General features: G+C 42.2%; 1 protein-coding gene and 1 non-coding gene across 6 annotated transcripts in view; one reads left to right on the top strand and one right to left on the bottom strand.

The window, feature by feature from the left end:
• The window catches only part of ALKBH3 (alkB homolog 3, alpha-ketoglutarate dependent dioxygenase), a 35055-nt gene that overhangs the window by 6825 nt on the left and 10607 nt on the right, over positions 1 to 17623 (top strand). For 2 of the 5 annotated variants that reach the window (XM_055300810.1, XM_055300812.1), the window contains exons 5-8: positions 237 to 284; positions 3160 to 3263; positions 4961 to 5049; positions 10399 to 10608. In XM_055300810.1, the coding sequence (XP_055156785.1) occupies positions 237 to 284; positions 3160 to 3263; positions 4961 to 5049; positions 10399 to 10608 (451 nt within the window). Of the gene's footprint in view, positions 1 to 236; positions 285 to 2716; positions 2853 to 2945; positions 3264 to 4960; positions 5050 to 10398; positions 10609 to 17623 lie in introns of all 5 variants that reach the window. The other 3 variants (XM_055300814.1, XM_055300813.1, XM_055300811.1) reach the window with 3 other exon arrangements.
• On the bottom strand, positions 6568 to 6640 carry TRNAK-CUU (transfer RNA lysine (anticodon CUU)). The gene has a single exon. It is a non-coding gene; the product is annotated as a tRNA-Lys (tRNA).

The raw sequence follows: 17623 nt of genomic DNA, 5'->3' as shown, positions 1-17623 counted from the left end.
TGGCCTGATACTCTCAGAGTTCAGTTCCCAGTGACATCAGTGATCTGCCCCCATCTTACCCTGCCCTTCACCTCAGTGGTGGAAGAAGGTGCGGTTATGCCTCCCTCGTAGCGCATCCTCATTCTGAAATGATTTTGGTGACCAGACGTTTGGGAACTACTAAGCACAGCTCTTTCACTGGGTGGAATATATTATTTTGCCTGGTATTAACGAGTCTGTTTTCTTAATTTCTGTAGCAAAGAGGGTGTGTATGAAATCAGCGTGTCACCCACAGGCATATCTAGGTAAGTGAATCCTCTCTACAAAGTGACCATAATTATTATCGAGTTATAGTCTCTTAGGATATTCTGCTCCCTTACTTGAAATAGTTAACTTCTGCCTCTGAAGGTCTTGGGGAGTGAGAATTTAGTAATATCTCTTTTTATATAGCATTTCTAACTTCAAAACATTTTCATAGCCTCTCTGTCAGGTATAATAACTATTACTTCTAGAATTTTCCAGATGAAATGAAGGCCAAAGGGAGATAGAGAACTTTTTCCTAGTGCCACATAGTAACTTAAAATTAGAGTTAGGGCAGCCCGGGTGGCTCAGCGGTTTAGTGCCCCCTTCGGCCCAGGGCATGATCCTGGAGACCCGGGATCGAGTCCCGCATCACGCTTCCTGCATGGAGCCTGCTTCTCCCTCTGCCTGTGTCTCTGCCTCTCTCTCTCTCTGTGTGTGTGTGTGTGTCTCTCATGAATAAATAAATAAAATCTTTTAAAAAATTAAATTATCGGGATCCCTGGGTGGCGCAGTGGTTTGGCGCCTGCCTTTGGCCCAGGGCGCGATCCTGGAGACCCGGGATCGAATCCCACGTCGGGCTCCCAGTGCATGGAGCCTGCTTCTCCCTCTGCCTGTGTCTCTGCCTCTCTCTCTCTTACTGTGTGCCTATCATAAATAAATAAAAATTAAAAAAAAATATTAAAATAAAAAAAAAATTAAATTATCTAGCCTCCACTGCTGTGCTTTGAGTGCTACATATTATTATTATATTACATTATACGTATTACTACATTTATTATCATCACATTAATAATATTATTACATATATATTATTTTAAAAAATTAATCCTTAATCTACATGAGTAATCTATATTAAGGTAAGTTTTAGTCAAGTTAAAGCATACACACTTTAGGGTATAGTTAGCATTAATCATTAAAAACATTTGGAGGGGCACCTGGATAGTGCAGTCAGTTAAGCATCCAGCCCTGGGTTTCGGCTCAGGTTGTGATCTTGCCTGTGGTGAGATCGGGCTCCACGCTCAGCACAGAGTCTACTTGAGTTTCTCTCTCCATCTCCGTCTGCCCCTCCCACTCGTGCACTCACACTCTCTTTCTCTCTCTCTCACTCTAAAATAAATAAATCTTAAAAACAGAAACACCTTGAGTGATGCCTGGGTGGCTCAGGTGGTTGAGTGTCCAATCTTGGTTTAGGCTCAGGTCACGATCTCAGGGTCGTGAGATTGAGCCCCACATCAGGGTCAGTGTTCAGTGAATAGTCTGCTTGAGGTTCTTTCTCCCCTTCGGCTCCTTCCCCTGCTTGTACACACACTCTCTCTGTGTATCTCAAATACATAGATAAAAATCTTAAAACATTTTGAAAGCATTCCCTTAATGCAAGAGTATACTAATTGTCACTATAACAATGAGGCATTTAAATTGAATATATCAGAACTTGCATATCTAAATGAGGTGTTAGAAAGAACTTCAGAAACTTCTTTCCAAGCAGTTTAACTATCAGGCAGGAAAACCAGTTGCATTATTTTGGTCGCATCTCATTGTTAACCAGGTATGGCTGAAGTGAGCTTTGGCTCTTTCAAAAAAATCAAACACACCTGCAGAGTGTGAAGTTCAACAGAATGTTCCAAGGGCTTTGAGAACGTTTCCTTTTTTTTTTTTTTTTAAAGATTTTATTTATTTATTCATGAGAGACACAGAGAGGGGGGGAGGCAGAGAAGAGACACAGGCAGAAGGAGAAACAGGCTCCACACAGGGAGCCTGATGCAGGACTCGATCCCGGAACTCAATCCTGGGACTCCAGGATCATACCCTGAGCCGAAGGCAGGTGCTCAACCGCTGAGCCACCCAGGCATCCCTTTGAGAACATTTCTTAAGAAGGATATTCAAAATGATTTTTAGCTGATTCGTCATTATTGAAATGCATGTATATTCAATGAGAGAAAGAACCCTCATTAAGCAATGTTTATTTTGATCCGGTCATAAGTGATGGCTTTCCCTATCAATAACAGTCTCAGAAGACGAGCAATTGTGAAAATACACAGGGCCAGGCATTTTATTAGTTTCTTTACATTTCATAGTGAAACTATGAGGTGGGATTAATTTTGTGTTACAGGTAAGAAGAACCAAGGTTCAGAGAGGTTAAGTTATTTGCCCAAGGTTTCACAGTAGGTGGTCATGGAGCACTGTCTGAGGCATGTTTCTAAAAGCCCTCATGCATTCTTTTTCCCTTTTTGCCTCTTTTATTTGCCTTAACATGAAAGTTTATTTCACATTTGGAACGTGATGACCTAGTGATACTTAGGTTCTGCTTACCATGCGTATGTGCTAAGATGATTTCATCTACCCATGAAAGGAAGCATCCAGATTAACTTCCTCCACTAACGGTTAGAGACTAGCCTGTCTTCTCTTTGTTCTTTTTTTTGTTTTGTTTTTTAAGACTTTATTTATTCATGAGAGACACAGGCAGAGGGAGAAGCAGGCTCTGCCCAGGGAGCCTAATGCAGGACTCAATCCCAGGACCCTGGGGTCACGCCCTGAGCCAAAGGCAGATGCTCAACTGCTGAGCCCCCCAGGTGGAACACCTCTGTGTTCTTTTTGAAAAATATTATTATTTATTTATTTATTTATTTATTCATTTATTTAATTTATTATTCTTTATTTTGCAGGGTGCACACCAGTGGGGAAGGAGGCGGAGGGAGAGGGAAAGCATCTCAAGCAGACCATAGTGAGCGTGTGGAGCCCCCAGTATGGGGCTCAATCCCAGGACCCCAAGATCATGACCTGAATGGGAATCAAGAGTCAGATGCTTAACCAACTGAGCCACCTAGGCATCTCTCTTTTCTATGTTCTTTAGTTAATAATGGTTCTTTCTGCATCAAGGTTGTGTTTGTATCCTGGTTTTATTGACTTAAAAGAAGCCGACTGGGTATTGAAACAGCTTTGTGAGGTCGTTCCCTGGAAGCAGAGGACCGGCATCAGAGAGGGTAAGTACATGTCTGAGATCGCACTTGCTGCCTGGTCTCCCTTTCTAGAATGTTTTCTGATGCCGTTGCCTCTTTGACCATGGCCAGTCTTAATTAAACAGATTCAAAACCTAACAGAGACCCTAGAGATGAGTAGGGACTCACCAGTCAAAAGGGGCAGGGAAGAGTCTTCCAGGCAGAAGAAACAGCAGGTGGCAGGCTCAGAGATCTGGGCCATGGGCAGGAACTTGGATACGGAGGGGGGGTGGTCAAGGAACCAAAGGATGTTTGTTAGGCCGATCACTGGTTGATATCTCTCTTTTCAGGTTTGTTCATTACCTTTATTACTTTAAATAGTGCCAGCTTTCCTCTTTCTTTATAGAAAGTTGCAGAGCGTTCCTTTTTCTGATACTATTTGGCAGACGTTCTTTTATAATCTTTGTTACTGGCTTTTTGTTCTCATTTTAGTTTCACTGGAAGAGTCTGGTGTCCTTTCATTTCAGCATCTGTGCTCTCGTGAGCTTGTAAAGATTACCTGACTTGGAACCGGCTCCTCTGTGGGCATCCACAGGCCAACGGTCTCTGCTGTACCAGACGTGGCCACTTGAGGACGTCTATGCTCCAGCGTAAAAGTTGCTTTCTGGTACATTGAATTCAGATCTTCTGTAAAGAAAGAGGCAAAGTATACTGGCTTCATTTCTATGACTCAGACGATAGAATAGGAGTCCACTTTTTCTCCTGACTTCCAGAGTTTCCACAGTAGGGCTTTTGGTGGCCAGCTTGGCTTTGATTGCTGGCTTTGTCATACAAAGTAAATGTTAATTTTTTTTTAAAGATGTTATTTATTTATTCATGAGAGACACACAGAGAGGCAGAGACAAAGGCAGAGGGAGAAGCAGGCTCCCTGGGGTCACACCCTGGGCCGAAGGCAGACGCTCAACCACTGAGCCACCCAGGTGTCCAGTAAATGTTAATTTTGAGCAAATTATAGTTAAATAGTTTTCGGATCCTTCCTTTTCTGATCTGTAGAATGGACTAATGATAGTACCTACCTCATAAGGTTGTTGTGATAATAAAGTGGGATACTGCATGATGAGTGCTTAGCAGAATGACTTGTGCACAGTAAGCCCTCAGTGAAGGTTGGCTGCCTTTATCATTATCGGTCTAATGATAGCAGTTGATATCAGTTGTAGGGAAAAATAGATGTATGCATAACTCCCTTCTAGATCACTTGAACATCAGAAACTTCTGACTACAGCCGGTTGCATGCTGTGGTTGGTCAGAGCCCCTTTGTCTTCATCAAAATCAAAAGGTGACACGTGGATGAACAGTTTGCCTGTTTCTTGTGTGGATGTTGGTGGCACAGACTCCTACCTACAAGTGTTCAGACGCAGCTTTGTAGACCTCCCTAGTCTGAACCATTCTGCAGTGTGCCTCCACTCCTGTTCATGTCATCGCTGATGCAAACAAGTCACACATACTCTCACCTCAGAGCCTTTGCCGACGTGGTTTCTGCCCATGTACCCTCTCGTCTTCTTCCTTTGACTGCTTCTACTCCTGAAATCCCATATCCTCTAAGAACATGGAACCCTGGGTCAGAGCCCATCTTTACTCTGCCTGTGTATTTCTCATAGTTTCTTGCACATTTGCATGGCACTCAGTAGATACACCCTAAATGGCATTAAACCATTTCAAAGGCCCTATATTTTCTTTCTTAGATGTAACTTACAAGCAACCGAGACTTACAGCATGGTATGGAGAACTTCCTTACACTTACTCAAGAATCACTATGGAACCAAATCCTCACGTATGTTGGAATATTGTTGTTGGTATGGTTTTATAGACTATGTACTATTAATGTAGATTACTATAAAATAACGCATATTTTCTTACCCAGTTGCATGTTGGTTCCTAGTTCCAAAAATCCTCTGGGTTCAAACACTGAGTCTTTGTGCTTATTATTCTTGATGTATTTTTTGGTCTAGAGATGAACTCAGAATGAGAAAAATTGGAACTAGAATAAACTGGAACTAGGCTCAAGGATTTCAGGAAAATGAACCATTATTTCAAATCTTCCCCTTTCCCCAACTTTTCTGACCATAGCCTTCTGGTACACGTTGCTATGGAGCCAAATTCTTATGACTGGCCAGTGAGGTCAGAACATCTCTTTCCATTTCTCAGGCTCTTTTGCCATTTGTGAAAAAAAATTGGGTGTTTTTCTTGTTGGCTTTGTACTCATTTTGTGGCTGCAGCTCTTAGACTCTGGAAATCTTATTGTGCTTTTGGCTTATTTCTACTGCTTCTTTTGTTTCTGAAAATTTCCATGACAGTAGACAAGGAGATTCTAGTATATAAATTAAGCTTGTCCAAAGGATAGAGTTAAGGTCCAAGAACTAGCTCCCTGTTTAGTTCTTGGAATCTTGCCTTTGGCAAATGATTTTGTGCTTTATTGAACGAGACTTTGAAGGAAATGGAGTGTTGCTTAGGACATTGAGATAAGCAGAAATACGACACATTTTAGAGCTTGTAGTAATTTGTAATAATAAACTCCCACTTAACTAAAATGTTTGAGGGTAGAATATTGATGGAGGTGGGAGTGGGGACGTGGCTTTTTCGCCTAAGAGATAGCTGCATGCTTTTGTTTGTAGGGCTGCATTTAGAATTGTGACCAGCGAGGTGCTGAGACCCTTTCTAGCTGAGGTTGGTTTGGAAACATGAAGAGAATTGAATTAGACCCATCCAGCAGATGGCTGGCCATGTTCCTGCCAAAATTAATTTACCTGCTTGTCAACAGTCATAGCAGAGAAGTTGAGGATTAAATAGGCTCTAGGGAAGTTCTTTTCCATCATTTTAGTTAATCTTGTAGAACAGGATTTCTTAACCTTGGTATTACTGACTTTTGGGGCTGGATAATGCATTGCTGTTGGGGCTGGCCTGTACACTGTAGGATATTTAGCAGTATCCACGACTTGTGCCCGGTAGGTGCCCGAGCACTCTTTTACCCAGGTGTGACAACCAAAAATGACCCCATATATTGCAGACATCTGCTAGGAGCAGAATTGCCCTTGGCTGAGAACCACTGCTTTAGGTAAACATAAGGCACGTGAGATATGGCCACCTACGCTTTGAAGACAATCTGACAACTCTTCAAAATAATGTTTTGCTGACAGTCTTTCTTACAATGTATGTAATATGAATTTATTACTGAAAATTTTACAAACTGCAGATTAACATGAAGAATATTAAAATTTTGGGTAATTCTTCCATCTGATGTTTGGCTCCAGTCTTTTTTTTTTTTTTTTTTTTTTTTTGCAGGTAGGCTCCATGCCCTACATGGGGCTTGAACTCACGACTCTGAGATCAAGAGTCACATGCTCTACCAACTGAGCCAGCAAGGCCCCCCTTTTTTTTTCATTTTAGGGAAATAGTGTTTTTCTATAAAAATTCCAATTATGTATACTATACTTCATTTAACTATATCATTAACATGTCTTAATATCATTAAATATTCTTTTCCATCATATTTAATAGCTCTGTAGTATCCCATAATCTACATGTACATACCGTAATTTATTCAAGCAAGCTTTTTTGTTGGATATTAAGGTGTCGAATTAGAATTCTTTTATTTGAATTTGGCTGGCTCATAAGTTTGCATTTATTGCTAAAAGATTTTTGTTTATATGCCATCTTGAACAAAATCAAAAGAGATGCCTCTTTCTCAGATTTTTTTAAAGGTATATAGGTGTGTTGGGGGTTCTTATTTAATTTTAACTTGTTTAATTTTAAAATTATTACCTCAAGCTTAATAACCTAAAGCACAGGAGCAAATTCAGTCAGAGGTTATGAAACTTCTTTTAGCCTTTTTTGAACTAAATCTTAATGAATCCAATGTATGAAAATGAAGGAGTGCCTTGACTGGCTGAGAGTCCCACCAGCTTGACCTCTCCTTTCTCCTACTGTAATGCCAGAGACACCTCTCTGTGGTACCTAAGACTCTACAAAACACTTTTTGAAACCCACTGAATAGGTCCTTTTACTTCTGTGATTCATATTTTCTCCTACTCTTTTCCTTAAATGTCCTTTAAGGATAGAATATCTTCACTGAACAGTGAGATGATGCTGAATTTTAATTTAGACATTCAGTTCTGAGGGATCTGTATATAGAGTATTGGTTGGAGAGTCTAAATTAATCCTCGAGTTCATTATCCCCTTTTTTTCCTCCTTACTTCACCACCAAAAATAACCAGTAAAAATATATGCCCACTTAGAAACATAATGCAAACTTGGAGTTATCACAGTACTCAGTCCCTAAGCAAGTCAGGGAGGTGCTAATTAGTTTCTCAGTCACATTACAGAAGAGCTATCTTCCTCTTTTACATTCTTGTTTTTCTTGCTAAGTGTATCATTCTAGCATCTGATCTTTATCTCCATGAAGATAAGCTTAAAACCATAAAATAAATAGGAAATACAGCTTACTTAACATTATTATGGGATTTCACTTTGAAATTATTCTCTTGAACGTAGGTTAGTTTAATAACATTTCTGTTTTACTGATCTAAGTTGGATGCGGTGTTGTCGTTGTTTATGTTTAAAAAAACCCTGCTTAGAATGTAATGCTCATATCATAATAAGAAATCCCAGTTTATATGACTGCTACATCACAGCAAAGCTGAGTGATTCCCACATATGCTTCCTTGGCATTTTTACCCCAAAGTAGCCATGGGATATACTTATATATCATGCTTTGTTGAACATCCTTCACTAAAATAAAGTTTTTAAAGTAGAATCTGTGGATACCTGGAGGGGTCTGCAAAGTCCTTTTGAGGAGTGCCAAGTCCAAACTATTTTTATGATAATACTAAGAATATATGACATTTTCACTATGTCGAATTTGCACTGATGATACAAAAGTAATGGTGGATAAAACTGCTGGAGCCTGAGCATAAATCAGGTCATTGTCACCAAACTATACAAGTAATCATGGTATTCTTCACCACCATGTACTTCCAGTTTTAAAAAAAAACAAAAAACAAAAAACTGGTTTCATTTAAGAATGTTCCTCAAACCAGTAAACATTATTAGTTTCATTAAAACTCAGTATTTTAGCTCCTGTCTCTTTGATAGTTTGAAGAAGTGGAAACATGCATAAAGCCCTCCTGCTACAAGCCAGGCTATGGTGGTTGTCAAGGCAAAACACTTGTGTGATTGTTTAAGCTGTAGCTGAACTACCTATTTTTATCACGGACCATTTTTGTTTAGTAGAACAACTAGCAGACAAACTGTAGTTATTCAGGCTTGAGTTTTTAGTAGACATTTTCTCATGAATGAGTGAAGTGAGTGTTACTGCAAGGAAAACAATGGATAGAATTTGTTACTTATGAAAATTGAGTTTTCAAGAAATTTAGAATTTTGGAAAAAGCTGTATCTGCCACTTTAATCCTGACCTCTTTCTATTACTTAGTCTTTTCTGATGAGATCAGTGGTGATATTAGTGGGTATGATTTTTAAAAATTATATAATGAAATGTATCAACAGGAATGTCAGCCTGCGTTACTCAGTGGGTCAGTATTTTCCACATGACCAATGCTTGATGTTACAGAATCATGCAGGATTAAAAGACCAGTAGTGCAAGCCAGACCAGCAGATCTATTTTATTCTATTTTTTTAAGATTTTATTTATTCATCCATGAGAGACATAGAGAGAGACAAACAGAGACACAGGCAGAGGGAGAAGCAGGCTCCTCACAGGGAGCCCGAGGCGGGACTTGATCCCAGGACCCCGGGGTCACGCCCTGAGCCAAGGACAGACGCTCAGCCGCTGAACCCCCAGGTGTCCCAGACCAGTAGATTTAAATGTAACCAAATATGAGAACTTTGTTGATACGACTTCAGATCCCACACCTCAGATCCCACACTGCAACGGACATTTAGGAGATCAGCATTTGTTAAGTTTTGGTGTTAAATAGCACAGAGTATCCACAATTATTTGGAAAGGCTGGAAAAGACTCGTGCCCTTTTCTAACAACATATTCTTGTGAGGCCAGTTTTCTTCATATAATTCTATAAAAACAACATATTGTAACAGACTGAATGCAGGAGCAGACAGGAGAATCACCTCTCTTCAGTTAAGCCAAACATTAAAGAGATTTGGAAAACCGTGCCACTCTTCTTGCTAATTTTTTGTATTGGAAAATAGAGTTTATTTTTTGTGAAATAATATTTATGTTAACGCATCACAGGTTTGTAGTTTTTAAATGAATTAACCAATAGTTTAATTTTCTAAGTTTTAATTTTTAATGTGATAAACGCCATAGCTGTAACAGAAAGTTCTGTGAGGTCCTCAATAATTTTTGATAGTGATAAGAGAACGACTGTCAGAAAAGGAAGCTCTGTAAAATTCTTGAGTCTTCTTGGAAGGACAGGAGTCTAACAAGGACTGATAGGAGCTCTGCTGCGGTAACTCCAGGACGACCCAAGGTCAGGGGTCACAGCTTCCTGCAGCCCGCGCGGCGGGACAGCGAGTCCCAGATACTGCACAGACGCGAGCTGGTGCTCAGGAGGCAGGGCCGTGGAATCTGGTTAAACTCTAGTTCACAGGCCACGTCATGGTTCTATTCTGTAGAATGTTTTTTCCCTTCAGGTTCTATTTTTAGGAAGTTAGCCACTCTGGAAATATTAAATATTTTTTTAAAGCAAGTCTGTGATTCATGATAAAATAGCAATCAAATGAACAGAGGCCCACCCAGCGGGAAAGTTATTTCACTCCCCATACTTCGGGCTGTCCCTGCCAACTACCTGGGCGCCTGGCACCCATGGGGGCGACCTGGTCCCTTAAGGAGGTGGCTGCCCTGAGTGTAACGACAGGTGCTCCTTCACACGGAATGTCTGAGATGGGTACGTGGGCTTGGCCCTCGTGACCTTGCTGTACCAATTCGGTACCTTAATAAGATCGTGGAGGTCACCTTGCTTCAAAATAGAAACAGCGGGAGGGAATAGACTCCTCGTGCCTCTGGCTGTTCCCTCCAAGTGTTTAGCCTCTTCCACGCCCCTGTTTATAACATGGCCGATTTTACACTTTCCTCTGTTTTACATGTGGCTGCCACCCTGTGTCTTCTGTGAACCGTCTCTGCCCCCTTTTCCCGGCCTGCCATGGCAGTGGCCTGCTGTGCTGTGCACACTAAAGGACCAAATCGAAGAGAACACTGGCCACACCTTCAATTCCTTGCTCTGCAACCTTTACCGAGATGAGAAGGACAGCGTTGACTGGCATAGCGACGATGAACCTTCGCTGGGGAGATGTCCCGTCATTGCTTCACTGAGTTTTGGTGCCACACGCACTTTTGAGATGAGAAGGAAGCCCCCACCAGTGAGTATTCTCTGTTTTTTTTTTTTTTTTTAATCTTTTTCATACCTTCTGATACTCTGAAAAAAGTAGAGCTCTTAAAAGCTCACGTTTTCAGATGTAGGAAATAGGAGTATGTGTTTTTTGTTGAAACGTTTTCAGCTGGTTGCCTCTCCGCTGGTTAACTCTGGACTCCCAAAGCAGCCATTCATTCATTCATTCATTCATTCATTCATTCACTTACCCGACAGAGATTGCTTACCGTGCGCCAGCGCCTGGGGCTGTTCCCATTGGGTGGAAAAGACAGCCGTAATCCCGGTCCTCGGGAGACCCGGGATAGACAGATAGTGCTAATTATTGAAATATTGGAACCACGATGAGTGCTGTGAAGGAGGCTTGAAAAGGGAAGGCTCGAGCTAGTAGATGTGAGGTGGGAAGGATGCCCCTGAAGAACACTTTAGTGTAAGTAAGGCTTCCCCGCGGCGGTGTTGCTGCCTCCCTGTGAGCGAACATTGTGAGCATCCTCACTCCCTTCTTAGCCATCTTCTGAGGCAGAGGTGAACCTGCAGTGCTTTCAGAAACAGGGTATAGGGATCCCTGGGTGGCGCAGCGGTTTAGCGCCTGCCTTTGGCCCAGGGCGCGATCCTGGAGACCCGGGATCGAATCCCACGTCGGGCTCCCGGTGCATGGAGCCTGCTTCTCCCTCTGCCTGTGTCTCTGCCTCTTTCTCTCTCTCTGTGACTATCATAAATAAATAAAAATTAAAAAAAAAAAAAAGAAAGAAACAGGGTATATATTCAGGCCAGATCACCAGAGGTGGTGGTCTGTCCAGGCTAGAGAAGCTGTCACTAAACTACATAATAACTTTAGTTTTCCATCCCAGCTTTTGCCTGTATTTCATGACATTTGAGGGACACGAAGACTGTTGATTTTCTCAAATCAAGGAAGTATAAGACCGTAGGACTAAGGGTAGTAGGAACTCAAAAGATCAAACCTCTACCAGATTATCTTATTATCTTTGTGTCTTTCTCTAACCAAGGTTCACAGCCATTTAGCTTATAACATTAAAGCAGACCCAGTCCGTGTGGAAAGGCTTATAAGGCTATGTTTAGAATATGACCTAATCCAGACCAAATAGTTAGTGTGTCAGTGCTCATGTCTGTTCTTCATCAGATATGCTTCTAAGAATATAGTTAATGGACTGGGCTCTTTCCCTGACATGGATTTCGGCTTCCAAGCATGGTATTTTGAAGCATATTGTGTTGTTTTGCATTTATGCCATGAAGCAGCTTTTGTTGGTATAATTCCCATTGATTAGGTTTTCTTTGCATTGTTTCTTTGGTCTGTGTTAGCAGGGGATTGTCAGTTGCCAGTGACTTATTGAGTGAACTTGTTCCTGAGCACTTCGAAGAGACTTCACAGTTTCACTGGTGATTATTAGCCTTCTCACGTACCAGGAGTACCACTCGAGGAGCAGACAACCCAGCCTTTGCCATACTGTCTTCGGGTATGGTTATATTTTTTTACGCAGCCTTCTACTCAGTTAAAACCCAGTTAAAGAAATTATATGAATGGTTCAGCCTGCCCTTGGTAAGACTCCTGTTACATGAATAGCAGAGGAACACCATGTGTCTCATTTTTAAGTTCAGATCCTCTTTTCAAGCCGGGAGTAAGAAACACCAACCTTTTGTCAAGCATGGTCATGGGAGCTGGGGCTGTAGCAATGACTGAGTAAGATGAAGTCATGTTTTCCCTCCTGGAGCTTATGAGCTAGCACATGTTAGTGTTGTGCCTTCCTACGACAGTTTTCCTTCCAGCTCCAGCACATAAGCTGTGGGAGATCCACTATAATGTTTGGTACAATCCCAGCCTCTTGTTCCTTTCAGTTACTTTCTTTGTTGCCAGGTATTTAAGTGTCCAATTACTGTTTCTTTACACACATACATTCGCCACCACCCCCTTTTACAAACATTTTTGGCCTATTTATAGATTTGAAGCCTAAGGATTCCCAAAGCGTGCTGTCTGGATAATTAGTTTTACTGTAGAAGCAGTTTCCAGCCATTAAGCATCAGCAGTGTTCTGGTGCCCAGAATACCCCTATTCCATTTCTCCCCCAGACAGCGGAAGGTCTTCATTTTCTCGTATAAAAACATTATTCGTGGCAACCAAAAGCTATTTCTTGGTAATACACCTGACTTATGTTCTAGGTTAATGAGTAGATGGATAATACAGCTACCACGCAGCCTTGAAGGGAACCATTTGGAATAAAATCTCAGTTTAAGAGGGAGACTGCCCCTACTGAAGCTGTATCTTCTCAAGGCTGCTTACAGTTTATTTTGATGAGTATAGTGAAAATATAAGCCATGAAATACTGAAAATGTGGTAACATCCCTCTAATTATTTGCCAGTAACAAAGGAATCTACACTATACCTATGATGGCCGATTTAATAAAAATACAGACCTCATAAGAAAATTCATCTGGGATCTTGAAACTGAGTCGGCTGAGGCAACAGATTTGGGAAAAAACATAAAGGTGTCAGTGTCCTACCCCAGGCTGTTGACTCTAATACATCATGGCTTCCTGTGTAATCTGAATTCCAATTGAGTTTATTGTAATTGTACATCCCTTCAACTCTGACGTTTGTTCAAGATGGGAAGATTGAAGGAGAATGTATTGGAAATTATCATCATGCGTTAGTGAATATGTTTAAAAGTGGCTTTTTACCCCCAGAACCTGTAAGTTCTGTTCTTGGGTAAATAAGACCCAAGTTTAAACTTCAAAAAGCACTCAGGTTTCTTTGACGCCAAACCTTAGGGCTTCATAAATCAAGCTAGACTGGAAGTACAGAAGCCTTTCTTTGAGCTGACAGCCTTAGAAATGCATGTTCGAGTACATCATCTTTATCTCATCATAATGATCCCTTTTCTGAAGGATTGAAAGGAAGTGGTTATTGTGAATCTTCTTGCTAAACTCCGGTGAAGGCTCTGAGAGCATGACTCATGATTCATACAACTCAGGGTAAAAGCATAAATTAAAAAGTATAAATTACGCTAGTGTTCTGTGCGGAATTTGTAGGAGTCTGATTTTCTGTCAGGAAACTTAGGAACCCAACTTAGTAGGCCACTATAGGCTGTAATTTTCACGTCTGTCAACGAGACATTCAGAGTATGTTAGAGGTTGTGGGAGGGAATCTCTTTCAAAATCCAGTTTGTTTTAACCTATCGGAAGAGAAGCTAAATACCTGTTTGACTTGAGTCAAAGTTTCTCATCTGAAAGTGACACAGAAGAATCATGAGATTTTGTGTACTTTATTCAAGTATGCAGTTTTGAGACAGGAAAAGCATCCGTTTGGGGCCATTTTGCTGTCATCGTTGTTACATGCCATCCCCTCCACCCCTGTGGCAGCTGTCTGTCGTGCTGTCTCGCACCTTAGGCAGGTCTCCGTAGCTGCTGATCGTCTGAAGGCTGCCCCAGTTCTACTCTCTACATGGCCTTCCTCACAGTTGCCCTGTGCTGAGAGGGCTCAGAGCTCTTTGTTTCCTAAGTACTGATCCATGTACTTGGCCCAGCCAGCCTCATGTAGGCATCATCCCTAGGATAAATGTTTTGTTCCTCCAAGATGCTTATCCTTCTTCACTGTCCTCTAGTCCAAGCCAGTCAACTCCTGCTCATTCATTTTGATTTTAGAGTAAATTACCATTTTCTTTATTTTTTTAAAAAGATTTTATTTAGTTATTCATAAGAGACGCACAGAGAGAGAGACAGAGACAGAAGCACGAGAGAGGCAGAGACAGAAGCTCCCTGCAGGAGCCCCATGCGGGACTCGATCACGGGACCCTAGGATCATGCCCTGAACCAAAGGAATGCGCCAAACCACTGAGCCACCCAGGTGTCCCACCATTTCCTTTAAGGATAACAAGGTACTTGATGGTGAAGTAAACTTGCCTGATCTTGCCGTTCCATTCACCCCATCTCTTCTTTTGTTAATTCAGTTAAAGACAGTGTGAATAGCACCATATCCACCTTCTGGCCAATGTCAGGATATACTATCTCAAGACAAAAGTAAAGCTTACCAAGTATACTTTAGTGGACACTCTTTTAGAAACCAAGAACCTTTTTTTATTCTGTCAAGCTGGGCTCATTAAAGTTTGTCTATACTCGTTGTCCCAGACCCAGTTGTACTTTCCAAAATGCATCGTGTCTCTGCTGTAAAGATTAGTCTGGTTCTTTTCCCAGCTAGCTTTAATTCTATCCTGAAAAACAAGCTGGAAAAGGAACTACAAAAGCCATTTGGCAGGCTGCTATTTCTCTGTCGGTTACCATGGAAACAGTGATGGCTGAGTTGGGGGGATATTAGATAATAGCAGGAAGTTTGTGATGTGCTGGAGGTTTAGATGCCAGAAGCCTTATTCTTATAGCACATCACCCATGGATAAGCTCTGCCCTTGATCAGCTGAATCCTGAAAATGTGAAGGGCTTTTGTCCACCCAGGGTGATTGAGTTGAGGCAAGTTCAACATTTCTCAAGCCATTTCTTTCTCTAGCACCTTCTGATGAATGCGGACCCTGTCTATAGCACCAGAAGAGATGGTTGTAAAACCACTTCCAATGGTGGAGGCCGTGTGAGCTTCCCGTGGATTAGAGTTCCTAGTACCTATCTTGCTCGTAGGTTTTTTGCCCACTAAGGGGAGAGTGGAGTGTGAGCAGCTCACTTTAATCATCAATACTCCTATTTTTCCAGGACTTCAGAAGAAGTGAGGATATTAGAATCCAAAATACTGTAACACTGACTAGATTTAAGAGCTAGATAAACTACACGGTGCAGTATTTCATGGAGCCGGCACCCCTCTGCTGCCGGGCCTGTCATCCGTATTTCTTAATCAGCCCCTCTACAGTTCAGAGCGTCTGTTCTGAGAAGTTATGAGAAATACTGGAAAGAAATTGTTGGTAGCTATGGTCTTTTTAATACAACTCCAAATGAAATCTAGAAGATCACTTTTTTATTTTCTGTTTCTGTCAAAAGTACCTATCCATCTCATTTATACTTTCTTTTTTTTTGTAAATGGGGTGATAATTGATGGCTATGTTATGGGAGCAAAGCTGTTGGAATAATCAGTGAATTTTTAAGCTGTTAAAAATGGTAGATGCCACAGTGACTTCTCAGATGCAGAAATCGGAAAAGGAAATGAATAGCCGTGAAAACCAAAATCCCAAGATTGCCTTGGCTGTGAAATGGGATTCATTAAGGGAGTAGAAGGGAGACTTGGGGAAGAAGGTGAAGTGACCTGTGCATCAGGAATGTGGACTGAGTTTTTGAGCTCATAGCTCTAGAGCCGTTTAATGGTTTGGTTTGAGTGAGTGAGTGAGTGGGTGGGTGGGTGGACAAATGAAAATGTACGTTTGAGCTGATAAAGCTGAGTAGTTCTGGTAGGACTTGAATTATCTTAAGACTCGAAGTCCTGTAGGAATTGGAATCATCATTTGCTGCCTTGGGGCCTTGTCTCAGCTGGAATCCGTGCCCTGACTGCCACTGGGAAGAAGTAATTTTTGCCAAGGATCACCCAGCTTTATAGTGCTGCTGACAGTCCTTTTAGTGTTGGAAGAACAACTTTTTCCAAAGTGATTCATCAGATTTGCATGTGCCATGGTTAGGAAGGAGGTCTGCTTCCAAACTTGGCTTTTTAAAATCGTGTCCCAATGGTAGAGTTTTTTTTCTCCCCTTGCCATACTCTTAAAAAGTATTCCTAAGCCTTCTGGTGATGTTCTCTTCTTTCCTAAGTGCTGTTTTCATGGTAGATGACTGCTTGCCTAGGGCGGAAGAGGGCTTAGTGAGTCTGAGGAAGGAGAAGGAAGCTCCACGCCAGAGCAGAGTGAGCAGGCGAGGAGTGGAGCAGGTGAAGAGATAGGGAGAGTGGGCGGGGGCCAAGCCGTGGAGAGGCTCCTGAGCCTCAGGAAGAGCAGATTTGAGATACATGAGGAAGCACTGAAATGTGTGAAGCAGGAGAGTGACGTGATCTGATGGATAATCTTACCGTCTTACAGAGTCAGTTGCTACTGTGTGGAGCCCGGACTAGAAAGGAGCAAGAGGGGAAGCCAGGAGACCAATTAAGAGCTTGTTAGTTCTCGTGCCTACCTGGCACCAAGGCAGAGAAGGCGGAAATGAGCAGGTGCAGGGACATGAGCTCAGAGGAGCAGGGATTTCTAGAAGAGGCATGGGAATAATGGTCTGAAAGTGTTCGTGTGCTGCAGCTCCCGGCTGTCTGGAGGTGAAAGATACAGTCACTTTCCACATGAGAGGCTTCAGGGATTCGGGATCCTGGAGATAGCAAAGTTTCTCTTAGGACACGCAGGACAGGGGAACCTTCAGAGCACTTGAAGTTGGGGGCTTAGGAGTGTTTGCTCATCCCTGACTGGGAATTCCGGGGCACACATTGGAGGGGTACAGGAGGGAGAGAGTGGGGGAATTGTGTGTGATCAGCTCACGGGCAAGAACGGTTGGGGAATGAGTTATGTGGTTTTAATGGATGACTGGAGAACCCTGCACTTTGGCTGGGGCCTGGGGTCAGCGGGATGTCAGACGTGGTGGAATTTGTTCTCGTTTGCCTGCCCTTAGACGAAGGAGAGCATTTGTTTCTGGCGCTACAGTGTTGGCTGGGAGCTCTTTCCAGATAGCAGTTCCTTTAAGTTACATTTCTTGGAAATATCCTACCAAGAATGGAATCATCATTACATCGAGTCTTCTGGTTGCAAATGCACATTCAGTGTTGCTAGATGACTGTAATGAGGGTAAAGCCATGTTTATTTTTGCTGAAGCTCATTAACTCCTTGCTCCCCTGCTGCCCCCAACACCATGCTGACTACAAGTCTGAACAACAGACGCTGCCAGCAGTATTTCCCTCCGTTTGCCTTTCCATGTGTTTCCATCCAGAAGGACAGGCAGTTCTGCTAGTCTGGTCCCCCGTGCTAAGGTTTTAACAGAGCCTCTGTTGTGAGGAACAACTGCCCAGACCTCCCAAGCAAGACCTGGGTGAGGTCCTG

The sequence above is a fragment of the Nyctereutes procyonoides genome, unplaced genomic scaffold (assembly GCF_905146905.1).
Source record: "Nyctereutes procyonoides isolate TBG_1078 unplaced genomic scaffold, NYPRO_anot_genome, whole genome shotgun sequence".
In the NCBI taxonomy this organism is placed as follows: domain Eukaryota; kingdom Metazoa; phylum Chordata; class Mammalia; order Carnivora; family Canidae; genus Nyctereutes; species Nyctereutes procyonoides.
The sequence above is the reverse complement of the archived record's forward strand: the minus strand, read 5'-3'. Positions and strand labels throughout refer to the sequence as shown.